Here is a 20,453-nt window from a genome sequence, read left to right on the forward strand (position 1 = left end):
GCCGTAATACTCTTTGCCAAGGGCTGAATTCTCCTGAGCACCCGATGCCCAGCATCTTACATGATGGGATCCACTTCCTGCCTTAACAGCAGCCCGGTGCCAGGGTAGAATTACTATTGAATAAGCAGCAATGAAATCTTAATCAAAATAATCAGTAGTTCCAAAAACCACAAATAACAACAACAGGACCCGAGTTCCACTAAATCAGCAAAGACCATTGATATAATAAGAGACTGAGTCACTTTTTTCTACAGTGGCTTTCTTGCACAGTCTACTCGGCTATTTTCTTGCACAGCCTGGGGGAGGCAGGTGGAGGAAAGGAAGGGCATTGCTCAGAAAGTAAGAAAAAAAAATTGACATCATTGAAGTCACGTGATGGGCAAGAACCAATTAAGAAGAGCTGTGGAAAGGGGAACAGTTAAATTTGTAATTTGGGTTGTGTGAAAACTTCTTTGGGCCTCATAAACAACCACAGAACCACAAGTTGGGTAGGCTGGCAGTGTCAGAAGTCTAAGCCCGGCATAGTGGTCAGCAGGCGGGAGGAATCACACTGGCTGCAAACCACAGGGTTTCGCAGAGCGGTGAACATCACCAACCCACAGCCAAGACACCGCTTTTTTTTTTTTTTAATCTTTAACAATTTGAATATTTGTTTTCGCAAAGGTACATTTTTCATAGGGCTCAGGGAGCCCCAGAGGTGTCGAGGAGGGGGAAAAAAAGAGATGTGGGGAGCCATGGCTGGGGGTGAAGTTAAAACAGTGACCTTTCTTGGTTTTCGCTCCTAAGGTAAAAGAAATCATTGAATCCCCCGCCTTCAGAAGAGGGTGCATTTTCAGGAGGAAGCGATGGCCTCAGACAGCATATTTGAGTCATTTCCTTCATACCCACAGTGCTTCATGAGAGGTGAGTACATGCTGGTCTTTTAATATCGACTTTTGCTCAGCTTCTGCAGATAATGAAATGGCAGCCTGTTGTAACTGGTGCAGATAGACGGGCTGATTCCCTGTCTGTTTGGTGGGAGGCATTCAAACGCAGGCATATGATTACAAGGCGATTGGATTACTTATCCATCAGATGGCAGCTCTTCAGAAATGTTTTAATAAATACTTAGTTAAGCTGTTGAAGTGTTCAGTCGGTGTGTGAAAACTTTGTCAAGTGCAAGTAAGTTGGGCTGTTCCTGATTAAAATCCTGGAGATTATAAAGCTTGCACGAAGCTCTCTGGATTTTCTTTTGCTGTCCCTTGCTTGGAATGACAGCGGCTGTGTTGCCCTGAACTCAGCACGCTGTGTGGCCCACACTCCAGCCTGCCCCGGGCTTTGGCACATGCACTGCCGGCCAGGAGGGCTGTGCCAGCCTGGGGCGGAGGCTGAAGTAGGCACGCAGCTAGGCGTTAGACCAGCCGCGGGACTTCAGGGACAAAGGGGCCACTCGGTTGTCCCCAAGAGGCAGAGAGTGCAGGAGCCGGGCAGGTTTGTGGAGGTTGGAAGTTCTGGGGTGAGGCTGTGCTGTGCTGTCCCTTGTAGTCTCAATGCACAGAAGCAGCCGGCATCTTTCAAGAGAGAAAGAAAGCAAGTTGTCTCTTCCAGAGGTCTCGCTCACAAAGAGTAAATAAAGACGTTTTCTAAGTCAAACGTTGCTGCAGCTTAAGTTATCAGATTGCAGGACTCCTAACAGGAACAGCTAATGTGGAAAACCTGTCTGTGTTTTTGCAGTCAGCCTCCTGCAATGTGCAAAGCTGTAGCGGTGAGGAGTGCGTGTGTGTGTGTGTGTGTGTGTGTGTGTGTGTGTGTCCGTCCTTGCTCGTTCTGTGTATCTTTGGTGGGAAAGGAGGGCCGTGCTTAAACCAACAAAAATAATAAAAATGTCACAAAGGCATTGCAAAGTGTCAGGGCACGCACTTTAACCAATGCCTGCGAAGTGTGGCTTGATGGTTTGGCAGAGCTGAGACGGAGTGGGATGGGTTGGGGGATAATTAATTTTCTGGCTACAACTCTCGAGCGCACCCAAATAGTATCTGTGACTCGTTATTTATTCATACAGCCAAGTGAGCAGGAGAATGCAGAGGGCTGCCAGGCACTTTGTCACAACAAACGCTGTTGTGAATGCCACAGAGTTTCTAGGTTGCTGGGTGCCTGAAATTTAAACACTTGACAAGTGTGTGTGTGTGTGTGTGTGTGTGTGTGTGTGTGTGGTGTTGGTGGTGGTGGGGAGAGGATTTCAGAAGAAGGGGGAAGAAAGCAAGTCATTAACCGATTCAAAGCTTCAAATTAAAGGGTTTTCAAGTGCTGCTTTACTGGCAGCTGAGGAAATTTTAGTGAAGTTGAATCATGCGCTATGTATGAGTCACACATCCTTGCAGCCCTGGGCTCCAGTGGCCACTGGTGAGAAGCTGCGAACTGCTCCCTCGCTGCATTTCCTCTGGGTCGCTAACAAGCAAAGGAAGCAATATTTGTAGAATAACAGAAAAAAGATCTTCCTGCCTTTACTCGCTTTCAACACCTCCCCCCTCCAAACGATGATTGTTTCCTATTTTATCAGCTCAGGAAGGCAGATTCAGGAAATTTTCAAAGATCTCACTGGGCAATAGATTGGATTTCTGTGTGTGGTGCTGGCATGCCTTCGGTCCTTACCGGTCGGACAACAAAGATAAGAAGGGACCCGGCGACCTGCACAGACAGCAGGCAAGGGAAGGAGCCTGGCCGCTCACACGCCCCACAGCTCCCGGGCCCCTGGACAGTCACCCACCCACCCCAGGGTGGGAACTAGGAGCAGTTAGTTTTCAAGAGGGCTGTGGGGAGAAGACCCTAGACCCCAGCCAAGACTCAGAAGGGCTCCTGGCAGGAGGTCTTTTTATTTCTTCCTCTCAGTAAAAGGAACTCGGGGCCTTTCATAATCTGTATCTCAATAATAGAATAATGAGATTTCATTTCAGAGAATCAAAGTGAAATCTTGGCAATTTCCCAGTTAAGTTTCTCAAGGTGATCCATCAACATGACGGTTTCAGTTGTCTGGATTAGCACCGCTCCTGGGAGCTGGCGAGGTGGCCAAATGTCATTGCTTTGGGGACTATTTGGGGTATTGCCTTAGGGACGGTGGTAGGACAATCACCATGGTCCCCAACACACTGTTCTCGCTCAGATTCCTCAGCCCTGTTTCCATAGCCTGGTCATCAGCAGCACCCAGTACCGTAGTCCTTTCTTGCTGCCCATAATTTACAGCATCTGTTCCCTCCCCAGCTGCAAGCTGGAGAGGAAAACATCTCGTGTTCTTCCTGGGATGGTACTTGATTTGTCTGTGCAGTTCTCACGGAGGGACATCCACTTTGGGCGAGATGTCCACGTGGAAAATGGGGGAGAAGGAGAGGTGTGGGAGCAAGCAAACCACGACTCCCTCCTCCGTGCGAGGCGAGTGAGAGTCTGAAAGGCCGGCATGCAAAATGAATGTGGTCTACCACAGAAAACACCGCTCCTCCACCACACCGCACTGAGTTCTCACTTCATTTGCTGAGGCGGGGAGAGAAGACGGGGCCGAAATTCCCTGGAATTATCACACAGGGTTCGCAGCATGAAATTCTTGCAGACCCCCACCTTTGGTACCCTGGCAGGGTGCAGCGTGTCACCCCACAGAGCTGCGGTAGGTGTGGAGAGGAAAAGCGGTGGCACAGGCGTATTTTTGCAAAATGCCTCAGGTAGCCTTGCTCTTAGAAGTGGCTTAGTGGTCTATGCAAAGCCTGAATGCTAATATGCCTCTGAGTTCCTAGAACCACAGGTAGAAAAATCTCAGCAAGGCTGACATGCTGCTGTCTTCGCGTCTTCTCTTCTCGAGGCGTCTTTCAAAGGGAATTGCAGAAGACACACGAGACTGAGTGTGTGAAGTGGGCTCCTCTGTAGGCATCAGACTGCCACTGTTGTCAGAGAAGTATTTATGAAGATGCTTCTTCTGGCTCAATCAGAGATTTAAGATCACAGAAAGGCGTAGATTAATCCAGGTATCGGACACAGTGTGAAATCCGTATTTTTCTAGAGCTGCCATAATAGCAAAGGACCGTGGTTTAGACAAAGAAATGTATTGCCTCCTGATTCTGGAGGCTGGACGTCTCCCTGAGAGTCCTGGTGCAGCTTTATTATATTGAAGGCTTCGAGGTGTAGAGAGGGTTGGTTCCTTCTGAGGCCTGTCTTCTGGGCTCGTGGACGGGCATCTTGTCCCTATGTGCTCACCTGGTCTTCCCTCCATGCCTGTCTGTGTCCTAATGCCTTCTTCTTCGAAGGACACTGCCATATTGTATTAGGGCCTCCCCTAATCACCTCATTTAACCTTCATCACCTCTGTAAAGACCCAACCTCTAAATAAGGTCACCTTCTGAAATACCAGGAGTTAAGATTTCAATGTATAAATTTAGGGGCGGACACAATTCAATCCATAGCAAGGTGTCTTAGCAAATCCAACTCCCCCTGGCCCTCAGGGAAACTGTACTTTTCCTAGGCGCTCTCCTGGGTGTGGAAACAGCAGACCTGATTCCCCCTGTGTGAGATGGAGCTTTGCATTGTGAAACTGCCACATAGTTTGAAACTGAGAAAACAAAAAAGGTGTTAAAAATCTATCTCAATTTATAGTGATACCTTTTACCATTTAGTCCCTTCACATGCTAAGAAACCTTTGAAAATGAGCAATTTGGAAATGTTTATTTAAAAGAGCAAAAAGCAGTTCCCAAAAGAAGCCACTGCCTTGGCTCCCCTTCCTCCAGGAGAGATTGTCCCTGTAATTCAGACCTTCTCTAGAAGCAGACTGGGGGGGGGGGAGGGGGTTGGGGGAGGGGGGCGACCAGCCACAGGAGGGAGGCCTCACACCTGTTCACACACCAAGTTGGGCACAATGAGCAGAGCAGCCGGAAGCAGAAACATCTTCAGAAGTAGCAGCTGACCCAGGATCTGAACGGAAAGCAGCCTCTGAGAGGTTTTGAAAGCAAATTAGTAGCCAGGATATTCCTCTGTTTTCTTGAAATACATCTGAAGTGTGCTCATAAAAGACCTGCCCCTTTACTGAGAAAGCGAGACTGGGTCTGCTGTTGGAGCACAGGAGGGATCCAGGGCCACTGCCCATGGGCTGGGCGGGTGTCGGTCTAAAGAGACCCCAGGAAATACTAAGAGCTGCCACTATTAGCAAACAGTGGGGACCGCGGTCTGCCCGGGGAGACCCTCAGACAGTGCAGGATGCCTTCTCTTTCTTATCCCTGTTTCTGGATTTTGTGAAATAACATAAAGCAACTTCCATCTTGGGCCTCAGTTTCCTCGTCTATTAAACAAGGGTAGCCATAGTACCTCTCTCTCAAGTAGCTGTGGGGACAAAGTGATGAGCCTGCGTCAAGTGCTTCGCTCAGTCGTAAAGATGGGGTGGCAAATATTAGCTACGGCTATTGATGTTCAGTTATCTAAGAGAACACTCAAACTCCATCCCCTGTAGGTCGCAGTGCCTGGGAGGACACCAGGAGAGAGGCTCCCTGGAGAAAATGACGGGGGTTGTGGAAGGAGTTGGTGTGGAGGGTGGAAACCAGGAGGAGAGGGAAGGGTGGTGGAGGGGGTTGGGGCACAGCCTGGGCAAAGGTAGAGCGGCAGGAACCCCACGGGGGTATGGGAGGTGGTAAGCAAACCAGCCCACCTGATGGAAATGTAAAGTAAATCAGCTTTTTCAGCCGCATGTCACCCTTCCTCTCCTTGTAAATGTTCATAAAGACAGAAAAAGAGAGCGCGTCCTTTGTGTAACTCGGGCTAAGCTTCTAACTATCGAGACTAATTGGAGCATGTTGTAACACAAATCTTGACAGATGTTTCTCTTCGTTGAAAGCCCTGGTGTAGCTCCATTTTCCTGAAGGTCCTTGTTAATGAAAAATCCGTTTTGTCTGTGAGCCACACGCAGGTTGTCCGGGCTCTGGGTATGACTGAAGCCCAAGCCTCACAGTGACATTTAGGATCACGTACTTTGTCAAAGCCCAGAAATGCTGGCGACCTGGGCTGCATGTCTTGCTGGGGGTGGGAGCGGAGGCTCGCACAGGAAACTCAAGCAAATTTTTCAGCTTCTCAGGTAACTTGCTAGTGACCCAGATGAGTCATTCAATGTCTTTGTGTCTCATTTGAGTTCTGTAAAAGGGGCTAATCGTGTTCTTGATGAGCTTGCCTCCGAATTACAAAGTTCCTGTTCAAAATCTTTGAACACCTCAGAGAGCGGGACCATAAAACACATCACACATGTTCATAGTTTAACAACACGAAGCATCTATTTTTTTATTTCATTTTCTGATAGGAAATAGTTATCTGACCATTTCACACGTGCGTGCTGAGCATTTTCCCACATCATCTCAAAAAAAAAAAAAAAAAAAATTTTCCCAACTCCCATTTTTCAGAGAACTCTCCAGAAGCTGCTCTGCTGCCTGAACAGATGTTAAAATCTGCAAAACACTTTGCCTGCAACTCTTGTTCCTTGGTCTCCCCCTTCCCGTCCCCTGGGTGCCAACAATCCCCTGCGTTAGCCTTTTGCTGAGTAAGATAAGTGTGCAGCAATGTGTCTTTCTTGCCTATTTCCTCGACCTACCCCTCCCCCAAATATGATAACCATGATGCCCCAGCAAGGCAGAAAGGGAGCATTGCCTTTGAGAGCTTTGCAGACCATGAAGCTGGTCAGAAATGCCTCAGGAGGACTTCAGGGGTTCCTGACCACAAAACAGTTCAAAACCTCACGTCACCTTTCACGTGCTGGACAAGTATCTTGGACACTCCTGCGTCTTGCACACACTGTCATACTCATCTAGCTTTCAGATTCTCTCTCCCTTCCTCTTGCCCTCTCTTCTCATGATAACACCAAATGAAGACAGAGAAGGGAAAGAAGCAGCCAAGCTGGAGAAATAAACCATGTACCCAAAAGATGATTGCAATGATGCTTTGTATGACAGTGACACAAAGAATGAGAAGCTTTTCCTGGGGTTTAGCTGTGAGGATTATGTTTGGCTGAACAGAAAGGAAAATCTGACTCCAGTGGTTTAAGCCGCCAGGCACTCGTGTGTCTCCTGTGACAGGCGGTTCAGGAGTAGGTAGCCCTGGGCTGGTACGGTGGGGTCAGATGCTCCCGTGCTTGGGTTCCATCATCCTCCACCTGTGGTGTGGTGGCCCAGACCTGTCTAGGCAGGAAGGAGATGGGAGGCCTCCAACCCGTCTCCTGGTGGGGCTCCGTCTTTTCACTCAGTTGTCACTTTCCAGCCTGTAGAACAGAACAAAGCTGAGGAGAATGTGGTTGGGAATGCACGTCCAGTGACCCAGTGCAGCATCTGCCATGACAGCAAACCCTGTGCCCAGGCAGATTGTGCTTTCTGGGTGCTATTTCGTCTCATTTGTTTTCCCTGTCAGCATCATTTTGGAAATACACACAAACTCCAAGTTCTTCCTTCAGTCCTTCTTGGAAGTTGCAGATGGAGGCTAGAGGGAGGGAAAGGGGATATTTATTCTTGATTTACTGAAAGCAAAACAGGCAAGAGATTGGATGGGGAGGGGAGGGAGCTGGGTAAACAGGAGTCAAGGTCACACCTATTTTCAGTGTTAAAGTGCGGAATCACATGTGACTCTCTCAAAGTGTGAGAAAAGACAGACAGCCTTGTATCAACGGGAGTGCTGCTCGTATGAGAGCCACCACACCTGGCCGTGGGGTTGACATATCAGTAACTGGAAATTGTTTCTGATGTATCAGTAACTGGAAATTGTTTCTGTTTTTCTTTTCCTCATCCTTTTGAATTCTCAAACCTCCTGGCCTAACACCTTAAAATTTTTTTCTTAAGAGAATTCTTTTCTACAGAATTTTTTGAGGGAAGCTTTCTTTTAAGTTTCCCTCCTTAAATTTACCTAAAGATGTTTTTATCTTTGATAGAAATATGACAACCAGATAATAACCCTCTATCTTGGAGATAGAACACTTTTCATACCTTGTATTTCCGCAAGTTACAGATTATTTTTGCTGTGTAATTACTGGCCCTTCTAGATGCAAATCTATCTCCCTGCAAGTCAATGCCTGATTTAAAACAAAACAAAACGAAACTATTCCATTTTTTCCTGAAGTAAGAAACAATGTAAATTTTTCACTTTGTTTTGCTGCAACATCGGTGTTTATATAGAGAATCATTCATTTTTATTTATGTCCTCTCGGTCTATGGTCCTTATGCGTCTATTTTTAGATGGACTTCTTTTTAAACAGTAAGCTCCCCCAGATATTTTAGGGGTCCCGAAGGTCACCAAAAATAAAAATCTCAAGTTGGGTTTATTTAATTGCTCTGCAGATTTCAGGACTGGTGCCCTTTGTGTAAACTGCAAGGAATAACTTGCAGTAAATTCCTTCTAAGTCAAGGACTCAACTTGTCAGGCCTTGAAACCATGTCCATTAGGAGAGAGAAATATGTGGCTCTGACATTTTGCAAAGCTTCTGCCTTAACTTCCTTGCCAGCCACCCATCTTTTTACGCCTAGCCTCTTGGATGTCCTCTGTGAAGACTCTGAGTCCTAAAAAGAACCTTTTCTGATCTCTGATGGAGAATGAAATTAAAAGATATAAGCAATAAATCAAACATAGCCTGAAAGAACCACCATCCCACAGCCAGCCTCTGTGTCTGCCTCTCCTTGAGAGCTAGATTGGTCCTGATCAGCACTTAAGTTCTTCTGAAAATGTGTAGGATTTCCAATATCTTCCAATGGATCCTAAAAACAAGACCTAGAAAATACTGCAGTAGTCAGCTGGCCAGATAGGGGTTTCTTCAAAAGAGCAAATAACAAAACTCTGAGTACGCTGCATGCTATTCTGTGGTCACATGCCATCCTTGGGTGCATTTTTTAAGGGAGGCTGAAAATACCCTCTGTCCTACTCTCTCATCACTCAACGTAGGAACAATTTTCTTTTTCTAAGCAAAAAAAAAAAAAAAAAAAAAAAGGTAACATGTATCGCCTTTGAGGTTTATTTTTAATTACAGCACAAAAATGTTCAAAAGAGAATGTAGATTAACTATAATACATTGGTTGGGGTGCCATTTTTCCAGTAGCAGTGTTAATGCCAACCACAACGCTGCACTTTATTACCCAGCTCCTGTTTGCACTTTGAACTCTGTGCACCAAGCCCCTCATTCCACACCATCTGCAGGCTGCATCTGGGCGGCCCCAGCCAGCTCGCTAACAGTCACAGCTGAACTTGACATTAACCCACTTTGAAAGTATATAATTTATAAAACCTGAAACTGCATATATGTGTAAAACCCATGCAAGGGTCTAGAGGAACTACAAGGAAGGGGGGAGAAGTAGCTGTATTCTTCAGGAGGTTTCTCTCTCGTTTTAGCCCTTTTAAGTGCTGGCATATGAGACATGGAGGGAATGGGTGGAAATGAAATTACATAGGCATTGACAGGTATGAACAGAAACTCACACTGCTATTTCGCTATTGTTGAATCCACTGTTTATAAGGATCAGAATGGCTATTCCTCACAAAGTCCTAGAGGAGAGGAACAAGTATTAAACCACCTTAAACATTAGAGCTATGAAGGGTGTGGAGTCATATAAAGAAGTACAAATGCCAACAATGCACATTGTGTTCTACTGCCAATCATCTACATCATTCCTATTTTTTTTTTTAAATGCAATGCCTCTCATATACATCCCTCTAGGTTATGTTCAAAACAAAGAGATAATTGTATCACAGAGGTGGATGACTCTTTAAATAACAAATGAGCTATGAGACACTGTCCCGTTTGATGTTATACGTGTGGGTGTATTTTCTATATATAGTTTTGTGTGTGTGTGTGTGTGTGTGTGTGTGTGTGTGTGTGTGTAGTTCAGGTGGCATCTGAAACTATATAACTTCATATATGTATAATTTTTGAGGAATTTTAGACATCTCTCTGACTTAGGCCACCAGAGACAGTCACTTGTCCAGGTCTCCCAGCTGGTTACTACCTGAGTCAGAACCAGAAACTGGGTTATCTGGGCTCCTGCCCCTTTGAATTCTGCAGACACTGGACTTAGGTGGCTGATTCTTCTTGGGAGTCCACATAATTAGCAGACACCTCGCCTACTTCTCCTTAATTACTCTGCATTGCTCAGATACCACAACCCTTCCAGGACAGTCCCTTTCTGTGTGCAGAGACACTAAGCAGGGCCATCTGTGTGGAGCCTGCAGCCCTTCAGAACTCCCTTAGACACACGTTGGGAGTGAAGTCGCCTTCCAAGAGCCCCCCTTTCCCCCTCCACCTACTCTGGTGCAATTTCGGAGTTCTGTCTTACCCATAAACCCACCGCTGCCTTAGTTAAGCACCCAACATGGGCTGCCGCACCCCTTAGGCAATTTTATGGTTAACCAGGTTGGTTTTGATGAGGCTCTCTGTGAAATCTGAATGACCAGAAGAAGAGCAAATATGCCTGTTCACGCAGAGGGGTGCAGAGACAGCCTCGGCCAAGGCTGCCAGCCTCCAGCTCTCAGGGACCTTTGGGAAGTGGGAGAATGCTATCTTCCTACAAGGCTGGAACCCAGACTACAATTCCCATCAGAGATATAGGTCCTAACAGCACTCCTGACTCAAAGGTTTCCACTCAGAAGTGGCCTCTGGAGAAATAAAGGCCCCTCTCCTCTCCCCTCCCCTCCCCTCTTCTCCTCCCCTCCCCTCCCCTCCCCTTTTTTCCCCCTCCCCTCCCTTTCACTTCTCTCTTTCTTACACACACACACACACACACACACACACACACACACACACGCCAGCATTCAAAATTTCAAAATTCCCATGCCTTAGAGAACCTAATGGGACTTCTTCCCATGATGTACTGAATTTGAAAAAGCTGTTCTAGGCAGAGCAGGAACTGCTAACCGTCAGGGCAGTAATTTCCAAACCCCTTTGATCATGTCACATATAAGTAAAATGTATTCAGCCTGCCCCCAAGCCTGTGCATATTTATTTATATATAAATGACATGCCTGCACTACTGTACTGATAGGATATAATTACAACATGTGCATTAAAAAACACCATCCCCAAAATAGAACTTAAAATCAGATAAAAACTAAAAATGCAAGCTGTGTTGTTTTTTCTTCCTTCCCCTCCATGAATACCTCAGAAAGTCCCCAAATACCCACAGATTTCTTGTCTTGCTAAGTGGGACTCAGCTTCTGCCAGCGGCCCTTTATACCTTCACCTGGAGGCTTCGATTAATGTTTAAGTATCAACGCGCCCCTCCAGAGGTACTCGTGGTCTTGCCTATGGCCGTGGTGTATGAATTGTCTGCTAGGGAGCCTGGGAGGGGGACAGGCCTGACCAGAGCACCGAGAAGTAGGGAGCCCAGGGCTGTGAGCTCAGGCAGTTGGCTTCTCCCCCATCACCTGCACTACCACCTGTGTGAACTTGAGCCCCCAGTTGCTCACCTGTAAAGTAGGCACAATGATTTCCCCTTTGGATGGTTGTCGTGAGGATTTGAGATGACAGATATGAGGCAGTGGACACAGAGAGGAAGTCAATAAGCGAAAGGTGACTCTGGAAAATGCCACCCAAGGGTGTACAGAGCAAAGGCGAGGGCAGGAGGCACCTGCCGCCAAGCCCACACATGGTCCTGTCACTGTGCCTGGAACCCAGAAGGTATTAAGATGAACACCTGGGTCTCCTTCCCTCACCAGGTAGTAGCACAGACATGAGCATCATGCTCCTTGGCAGAGCGTTGAGCTTACGAATATTAAAAGTGATCATGGTGACAACTAGTGTTTATTGAGCACATATTATGTGCAAGGCCCTGGCACCAGGCCAAGCATTTTCTTGCATAACCTCATTAAATCCTTCACATGCACCTGTGGGGAGGTACTCTGGTTACTAATCCTGTTTTATTGAGGGAAGAGTGGCATGCAGACGTGAGGCAGCCTGCTTGAGGTTAAGCTGCTAATATATGAGGGAGCCAGGTCCAAATGGAGTTGTTTGTGCTGCAGAGCCCATCGTCTGCCTGTAGGGAGAACAGTGGGTATTGCTAGTCTCTTGCTTTGACACAAGAGAGCTGAGCCTTAGGGAGTTAGAGACTTGCCAAGGCCCCTGGACAGCAGGTGACCCTGCCAGTGGCTGAACTTCAGGTGACTTCAAGCTGGGGTGTCATCCACTGTCCTGTACTACTTGCATGACTCTGGATGCATTTGGTGGCTTTAGGTCCCCACTGTTGGTGTCAGTGCCTCCCCATCGGAGATGGCCCCCCAAGGGAGACATTCAGGTGGTTCCAGGGCAGCCATAGGAAGGCTTCTCTAAGCCCGTGGTGTTCAAACTTGTATGTGCATCAGACTCACCTGTTTTCAAGATGATGGTGAGATGCTGGCTGGTGGGGGGTGGGAGATGGGGGTGGAAAGGAACCATTGCTAAGTCTTTCTTCACAACCAACCAGTTGTCTTAATTTATCAGTCTGGAAGCCCATCAGAAGTGAGACTAGGATGAGATAATGAGGCACTTCCCAAAAAATAAACGTAAGGAGGCGCTCCCTGTCAGGGTCATGTAAAGCTGACCCTGCACTTGCATGACCTTGAGAGACAAGGTCTCCTTGAATGTTCCGTCCTAGATGCATCCCTTGCCCATCTTGGTCCATATCCTGGGACCCACGTCCAAAAGAACCCCAAAAATGATCTGACCGATAATCAGGGTCTTCACACCCAAATCCATTGTTTAGTAAGTCAAGGAGTTCCCCAGAAGCCAGCACTGTCCTGACCCGGACCCTGGCCAGGGTTTACAGTGAGGTGCCCAGCAAACCCTCACAATTATCCCTGTGGTTGAGATCAAAATTCTACCAAGAAGCAGTTGATTCAGCTGTGACAGTCAGAGGTGACCTCAGTGCCCTCTGTGCAAAGGACCCTCCACACTATCAAGTACCAGTTGCATAGCTAGGGTCACACTAACTGGTGGACCTTTGAGAATAGTCCCTCCATGCTTTTGCAGAAACATTTGTAATTTCAATATTCCACGTCACAATTCTCCAACATCATTACAAATCCTTTCTTCAAGTAGGTGGGTGTGAGGTTTTCTCTTTTTTCCTCTTTAACCTTATTTGTATAAAAGGCATATCTTGTCTGATTATTCTACATCCAGTTACCACAGTCACAGAAATTTCCTTTCCTTTCGTCTTGGCCTCTGCTCCACAAAGGGCGAAATAGCAACCCTCCCTCCCCCCCAAAGCCAGCTCACAGCCAGTGAGAGTCCCCCGCTCATGGAGAATGCAGGGAGCCCCGCCAGCCTCTAATTGTTACTATGCAAACATCTTAATGGGAACAAATTAAAAGGCGCTCAAGCTAATTATTCTCCACAATAAAAAATAATAAGTTCCTTTGGAGAGGTGATTCTGTGTTACCTCAAAAGAGTTGCTTTCCTTATTCAGAGTGTGCAATTGAGAGGGAAATAAAAACTCTACTGGAGATTATATTTTGGGAACCTTGTGACTCAGAGAACTCCCTTTCCATGCTTATTTAGCACCATCTGCATACAGCTCAGGGCCTGCCCTCCCCAGCCCCACTTGCCACCCTCCCTCTTCCGTCTTCACCCGGTGATCTCCACTTGACCTTCAGTCAGGCTTTAGTTCTTTCTGGAGAGTCCTGGCCCCCAGGCCCACGCTGACACACCCACGGAGGCCTCCCTCTCAGGCCCAGGCGTCCCATCATTTTGTGTGACAGCTTTCACCTCACCCACATCGGTTTGGGATCAAACACATCATTTACACAGAAGCATCTGGAATTATTTCAAACAGCCTCGTCTCGCTATTCTGCTTTTCGATAAAACCACACAGCCAGACGGAGTAGAAAGCAGAGATGACCCTTGGTGCTTGTTGCTGTAGATGAACCTGGACCACTTTAGTGGCCTGGGTCCCTTCAGGGATTCTCAGCCCACCTGGAGTCAATACCAAAGGAGGGTGAGCAGGAGGGCCCTACCCACTCCTCCAGGCTCCGTGACGTCACGTGCCCTCTGTGTTGTCCTTGGGAAGGATTCCGGCTTGTTCATTAAAGCTAGGCAATGATGAAGTTACTTTGTTGCTTACAAATAACAACAAGAACGACTAACATTCACCCAGTGTTTACAATGGGTCAGGCACATCACATCATCTCTTATCATCAAAACTTTCTGAGATAGGCACAGCTCTTAATCCCCATTTGATAAAATAAAATTTAAAAAAATGAACATGACGCAAAAATGAGTTAAGAAAACAGCCCAGGCCACACAGCCTGTAGGAGGCCAAGTCCAGCGGGATTCCAGATTCCCTCTGGCTTCCTCCCTTCCATCCGGTGACGTGGTGGCAGGAGGGACACAGCCTGTACAGTCAGCTCTACCTTTCCCGCTGGGTTGCCTTGCCAGACTGTCTACCCTCTCTGGGCCTCCCGTCTCTCATCTACCGTGTTTCCCTGAAAATAAGACTGGGTCTTATATTAATTTTTGCCCCAAAAGACGCATTAGGGCTTATGTTCAGGGGATGTCCTCCTGAAAACTCATGCTAGGGCTTATTTTCCAGTCAGGTCTTCTTTTCGGGGAAACATGGTGGTCCGTGTCCTGATGAGGGTGTTTTCCCCGTAAACCATAGTGAGAAGGACTGAGTTAGGAGCAGAAGATTTGAGCCCCGAGTCCATTTCACGTACGGTCAGGCCTTTTCCTTTCATCCTGATTTGCCTTTTTTGCATTAACTACTGTTCTGCTTGATTTTTCCATTTTTCCTCTTTACACACCACGGCAAACCAAATCCCCAAAGTGGACCCCGATTCTGTCATTCATGTGGCCGCACATGGGCACCTAATGCCTCCTCGCAGACTGGATCATTTTGCTGCTGGCAGCAAGTGGCTGATGTAAGAAATGAGGCATGGAGTGTGACAGGGAAGCCTCAGGCTGCCTCACGCTCTCAGCGCGGGCTGTGTGTGTGAGACGGTGCAAATACGCTTCCACTCTCTGTAAAACGAGATCCTTCAGCTCTGACGTTCCCAGTGAAAGACATGGTGCAGGCTGAGAATTTGCCCTCCACTCACTGTTCACTGCATGTCTCCAACTTACCACTGTTGACACTGGGAACCGGATTGTCCTTTGTTGGGGGGGACTGTCCTGTGCATTGTGGGATGTGTAGCAGCACCCCTGGCCCACACCCACTAGATGCCAGCAGCACTACCTCCCCAAGATGTGACATCAAAAAATGTCTCCAGAAACTGTCAAGTGTCCCCTGAGAGATAAATCACCCGTCAGAGAACCACTGCGTCAGAGAGACCAATGTAGCACTTTTGCTTCCTGTTTATTTATGAGCCAAGGAAAGAAAAAAGGGGTGGTGATTTTGACCCTCTCCAACATGTTTGCATCCCTCATACCTAGTTGGACCCCTGCTCCCACCCCAGTCCCCTACTCGTCAAGCTGTCCACAGAAACCGACAGTCCATGAGCAGGGGCCTTGAAATTAGGGTGATCAGCCATTATCCCCATAGTGAAGACCAGAAAACGAGAGACAGCCATGGTTCCAATCTGCGGAGGACAAACAAGGGACCTGATGCACTGGGATTATTTCCTAGAGAAGCAAGCCCTGCTACCTTGATCTTCCCGAGTTTATCCGGGGCAGGGGAGGAGAGATTAGGTACTCCTAGGACGATGCCTCCAAATTGCTTTGGTCAATGTACACAGTGATTACAATTCAGAAGTCGGCCCATAGGGAGTATTGAGAAAGCATTTTTGCAATGTCAAGTTTTCCTGAACAAACACTATTACATAGCATTTACCATGGGTTGGGCCCTGTTTTAAGTGCCTTAGAAATAGAAACTTTGGTCATCATGGACACCTATGCAGTGGGGACAGTTAGTCTCCGCATTTTACACACAGGTGGGTGGGGCACAGAATGGCCAAGAGACTTGTCCAAGGTCACACAGCTGGGAAGTAGCCGGGCTAAATTCAACTCTATTCTGGATTTGCACCTTGAGTGCTTAGCTACTGAACTGTACATATTCTCAGGAGACAGTCTTCTAGAGAGGATGTGACCTGGGCACTCACGTCCTTTGGCATCCATTCAAAATGAGTGATCTGAGTCTCTGCTTGCAGATGTCATGGTAAGTAGGACCATGATTTGATGATGAAAGAGCCCTTAACTCTTCGAAAACTATATTAGAAGAACCTAGTGCTGTAATTCTGAACCTTTCCAGTGCTTCATTTTGAATTCCTTGTTTCCCTTCCCGTTTCAAAATGGGATTGTCAGCATGTCTCTGACGAACACTCTTGAAATACAGGAGCGAGGTAAGCAGGAAGGCCAGATAATCATAGATTCCAGGGCCTACGAATCATTGAAGATTTCGACAAGTTTCAGAAACCCCAAAGCATATTTGATTTCACTTTCCTGCGTGCTATTTTCAAATCCCCTCTGGGAGGATGCGTCTCCACGCTCTTTGCACAATTTCCATTGCTCCTATACTTTCTGGTAGCGAGGTTATTACAGCCACCCAGCGGGGCGGTTGTTCAGCGGAGGGAAGTCATTGGCAGGTTATAAGGGCTGGGACGTGTGTCGGCATAGGGTGCTGGGGGGCAAAGAGAGCAGTCCGCACCACGTCCCTATCACAGACATGGATGCACTCAATTATTTTGCTCCCTAAAGCAGCAGGGTTACCAGAGTGACGCTCTAAATGGCCCAGTGTTCCCGGGTGCCCATTGGGAGCTCATGCAAAAGGCCTCATTCTAGTTTGGCTCTTATTTACCTACTTAGCAAAATGTAATTCAAAGTTTTTTCTTTATAAATGTAGTCTCTCAGGGACTCTGAGTTCTTTGAGAGGTAAGCTCATGTCTCATATTTCTCTTTATTCACAGCACGTGGCAGGGTATGGGCACTCAACAGATGATGGATGGGTGGATGGATGGTAGATGAATGGTGGATGGAATGGGTAAGTGGATGGATGGATGGATGGATGGATGGATGGATGGACAGACAGATGGATGAAGCTCCATCAGCCTTGCGCTTACTGCTGAGGTGTAGACATCCTAATGGGTATGAGCAGAAGAAGCCATAGTTGTCTCTCTACCCACACAACTGCAGCAGGGAGCAAGTAATGAAGACCTCAACCCAGACTTGGTTCCCCCTTAACTCCTATGATCAGCTAAGAACAGGAAGAAGTATGTGGGGATATTAGAGCAAAGAGGAGCAGGAGTCATGGGGTTGGTTCCACTTCTGTCCAACGGGTGTTAGGTTGGAAGTCCTGTGGGTGTCCCCCGTGGGAGGCTGGGCAAGGATGCAAGAAGCATGTGAGAAGCACCACGAAGTCAGAGGACTTCTTCCTGTTCCTGAGTTGATTGGTTTGTGCTTAAATTGAATATGTGGAAAAATAAATGTCTATGACCAAGAGTTGCTAATCACAGGACTGATAACGAGGTCCAGTCCATTTCCCATTGGGTTACCTTTAAGACATCAAACAAAGAACAGGAAGGATGCCCTCTATTCTGTCATCTGCTCACAGAGATCTTTTTTTAATGGGAAAATTTAACCATCATTTTTCCTGTTCAAGAAAAGAAAATTAGTGGACAAACAGAAGAGGTTCGCTGCATAATGTACAGTAGATTTGTCATTAAGTTCTCAGTCCTGTCTGTCTTGGTGAGGTGTCCGGAAGTTGAGTGGGCCCATGGACTATCCTGCTGGCCACCTCGCCCACTGTGGCCAGCATCCTTTCTCCCTATCTCTCAGTTTAGAGGAAAATTTTCTTCAGTGAAATGCTGGGCTGGCGATGTTGCATATGTGTGTTCCCCTTCCATTCTGAGACCTTCAGCATCACTTGGACAGTTGGGATCTGATGTTCCTAACCACCCCAATCATGCTCTCAAAAGTCCCTCTGTACCTACACCCCCTCGGCCAGGTCTGGATCTCAGTCACCTGGAAGCACCTACCTTTGTTCATAGTCAACATCCATATCTGAAAGGGATTCTGTGAAGATAGGGCCTAATTCTTTGTTACATTCGGGAATATTCTTTGGTGGATTCTCTGACCAAATAAGTGCCTTTTATCTTTGTAAATTTCATACTTTTTCTTAAGATTTGGTCTCCCAATTCCTTTCCCATAAGTCTGCCTGTTTAGTCTCCTTTTTTATTTACGTTATGTACAGGGAACTTCTTGCCAGAGGAGACCTTTCTCATTACCTTTCCCATTTCCTTCTTCATACTATCACCTTTAAATATCTTAAATCAATCATTCGTAACTGGAAGGATAGGGTGAGATGTGAGGGGGTAATTCTGTCCACAGGGCACATTATGCAATGTCTAGAGACATTTTTAGTTGTTACAACTGGATGGGTGGATGGATGGTAGATGAGGGGTAGGAGAGGTGTGTGGCATCTAGTGGGTAGAGACCAAGGAGGTTACTAAACATCCTACATGCACTGGATACCCCCCACCACCACAGCCCCCCACAGCAAAGAATTTTCAAGCCCCAAATGTGAGAGAGATGAAGTTGAGAAATCCAACCACCAGAGTTATGATTGTAGAGCTGTATTGCTACCCTTTATTCCCTCTTGGTGTTTTCCTTTCTGGAAAGTGCAACCCTCCCCATCCCCTGAAATTGAGGAATTGTATGTGTCTTCAGAACAAATAGCTGTCAAAAGGTAAATGGAAAAATTGAAAGGTCCTAGAAGTTATGGTGGCAGTGGTTATTTAGGGATCTATGGTCTTTTATGGTCCAATATCTACTGTAGGCCCTTTAATATTAGAAAGGGGGGGTCCTAATCTCTGTATTATGTGGAGGAAAATGGAGATATCACCTTAAACAGATGGTCTGAAGACTGTCGTAAGGACTTTGAGTATCAGAGGAAAAGGAAGAAGGCAGATAGAACACAAGAGAACTCAGCATAAAAAGTCAAGGCTAGAAAAACCATTGAGAGACACCAGATCAAAGGCTGGAGAGAGGCAATAAAGAGGTAGAGTCCTGGGAGCAGAGTCAGGAAGCACCACAGACCAGGAGAGGCGGGTGACCAGATAGCCAAGAGGGATGTGCCTGAAGCCCAAGAAGGAAGGTTCCTACGAGGCCAAAAGGTTCCCTTAGAGAGAAGCTAAGGCTTAGAGAGCAGCAGGGTGAGGCAGGAAGAGCAGTGGGCATGTGGTTGGAACAGTAGTGAAAGTGCCTGAAGCAAGGAATAGCCTAAAATACCGGGAAACATTCATCCAGGAAATACACCTGAGCTGAGGGCCAGCGAACCATGGGTTACTAGCACCTATTGTGTGCCAGGCTTTCCCAGGGGTCTCCATACTTTATCCCACTTACCCATCCAGTGGCATATGAGCTAATGTTGTTATACTGACTTTGAAAGTGAAAACATGGAGCCTCAGAGATTACGTAGACACCAAAAATAAGAATTTTGAAGCTTAGAAAGAAAATCAAGGTTGCATGGCCAATCAACCTAGGTGTGTCAGGATTCAAACTGAAGTATGTTTTTAGCTTTCCACTTAATCATTAATATACTACCATTCTTTTAATCTGCCATATGTAATACACTGAAATTTCCTCCAGCTCAGCTTGGAGGTGGGCATTTGAGTTGACCACCAGCTGGGCACAAAGGAGGGAGGGAAGCCAGCTGGAGCAGAAGAGATGGTGGGGAAAAGCCACCCAAGCGATCTTTCACTGGGGGGTGAGAATGAAAAGCAAACATCCATCCTTTGGCTCATGGACTCGATAACCTAGATTTCAAGTAGAATGAAAACTGTATTTAACAAAAAGAACTTCCTCCCCCAATTCATACAGCAGACGGATGAGGTGGGGTCCATACTCCATTTTTCCCACTTCCTCTTTGTCTTTCATAACCGTATAATCAGATTCTCAACCCTCTCACCACCACTCCCATTTCCCTTCCCAGGCTCCTCTGATCCGAGCGCCACAGTGTGCCTGGTTAATCACACCCTGTAAAACACGGTAGTAATGACCCAACAATAAATTAACTAAATGGTCGACTCATGCGTGACCCTGTGTTAGAAATGGCCTGCAACCCAAAGGTTATATGGCATGAAATGGCCCTCAAGGAGCTCACCATACAGGAATGGAGGCAAAGCCCAAATCTGAGAAATAGTGAACAAAATAAGAATGGAACAGCACAGCAAAATGTAAGAGCCATCACAGACCAGGAAAATAACTGAGTGTTACATGAGACGCCTGAGGAGGGCTCAGAAAGGAAGACGTCATTTCACACAGGGCTGGGGAAGACAATGAGTGGGGCAGCCAGTCAGGCTGGCTCGTGGGACGCTCGTGGGCAGTGAAGAGGCCACTTACCTCACCAGCGAACAGCGAAATGGAAGCCAGAAATTGAAATGGGGCAACATGAAGGCCATACGTGAAGACCAGGGGCTCGAAACTGGACAGGACATGAGAATCCCTGGAGCATTTGTTAAAATGCAGATTCCTGGGCCCCCTGAAGAGAGACACAAGGCTCAAGAAGCTGCACCTGAACAGCCCTGAAATT

At 47.0% G+C, this 20,453-nt stretch overlaps 1 protein-coding gene across 2 annotated transcripts in view; it reads left to right on the forward strand.

Moving 5' to 3' along the window:
• Nucleotides 1-455: 455 nt before the first annotated feature.
• RUNX1 (RUNX family transcription factor 1) overlaps nt 456-20,453 on the forward strand; it is a 232,928-nt gene continuing 212,930 nt past the window's right edge. The window contains exons 1-2 of one of the 2 annotated variants that reach the window (XM_019730263.2): nt 456-663; nt 787-903. In XM_019730263.2, the coding sequence (XP_019585822.1) occupies nt 846-903 (58 nt within the window). In that variant the 5' untranslated portion in view covers nt 456-663; nt 787-845. The remainder of the gene's footprint in view (nt 664-786; nt 904-20,453) is intronic. The other variant, XM_019730261.2, reaches the window with a different exon arrangement.

Source organism: Rhinolophus sinicus, linkage group LG01 (assembly GCF_036562045.2).
Source record: "Rhinolophus sinicus isolate RSC01 linkage group LG01, ASM3656204v1, whole genome shotgun sequence".
NCBI lineage: Eukaryota > Metazoa > Chordata > Mammalia > Chiroptera > Rhinolophidae > Rhinolophus > Rhinolophus sinicus.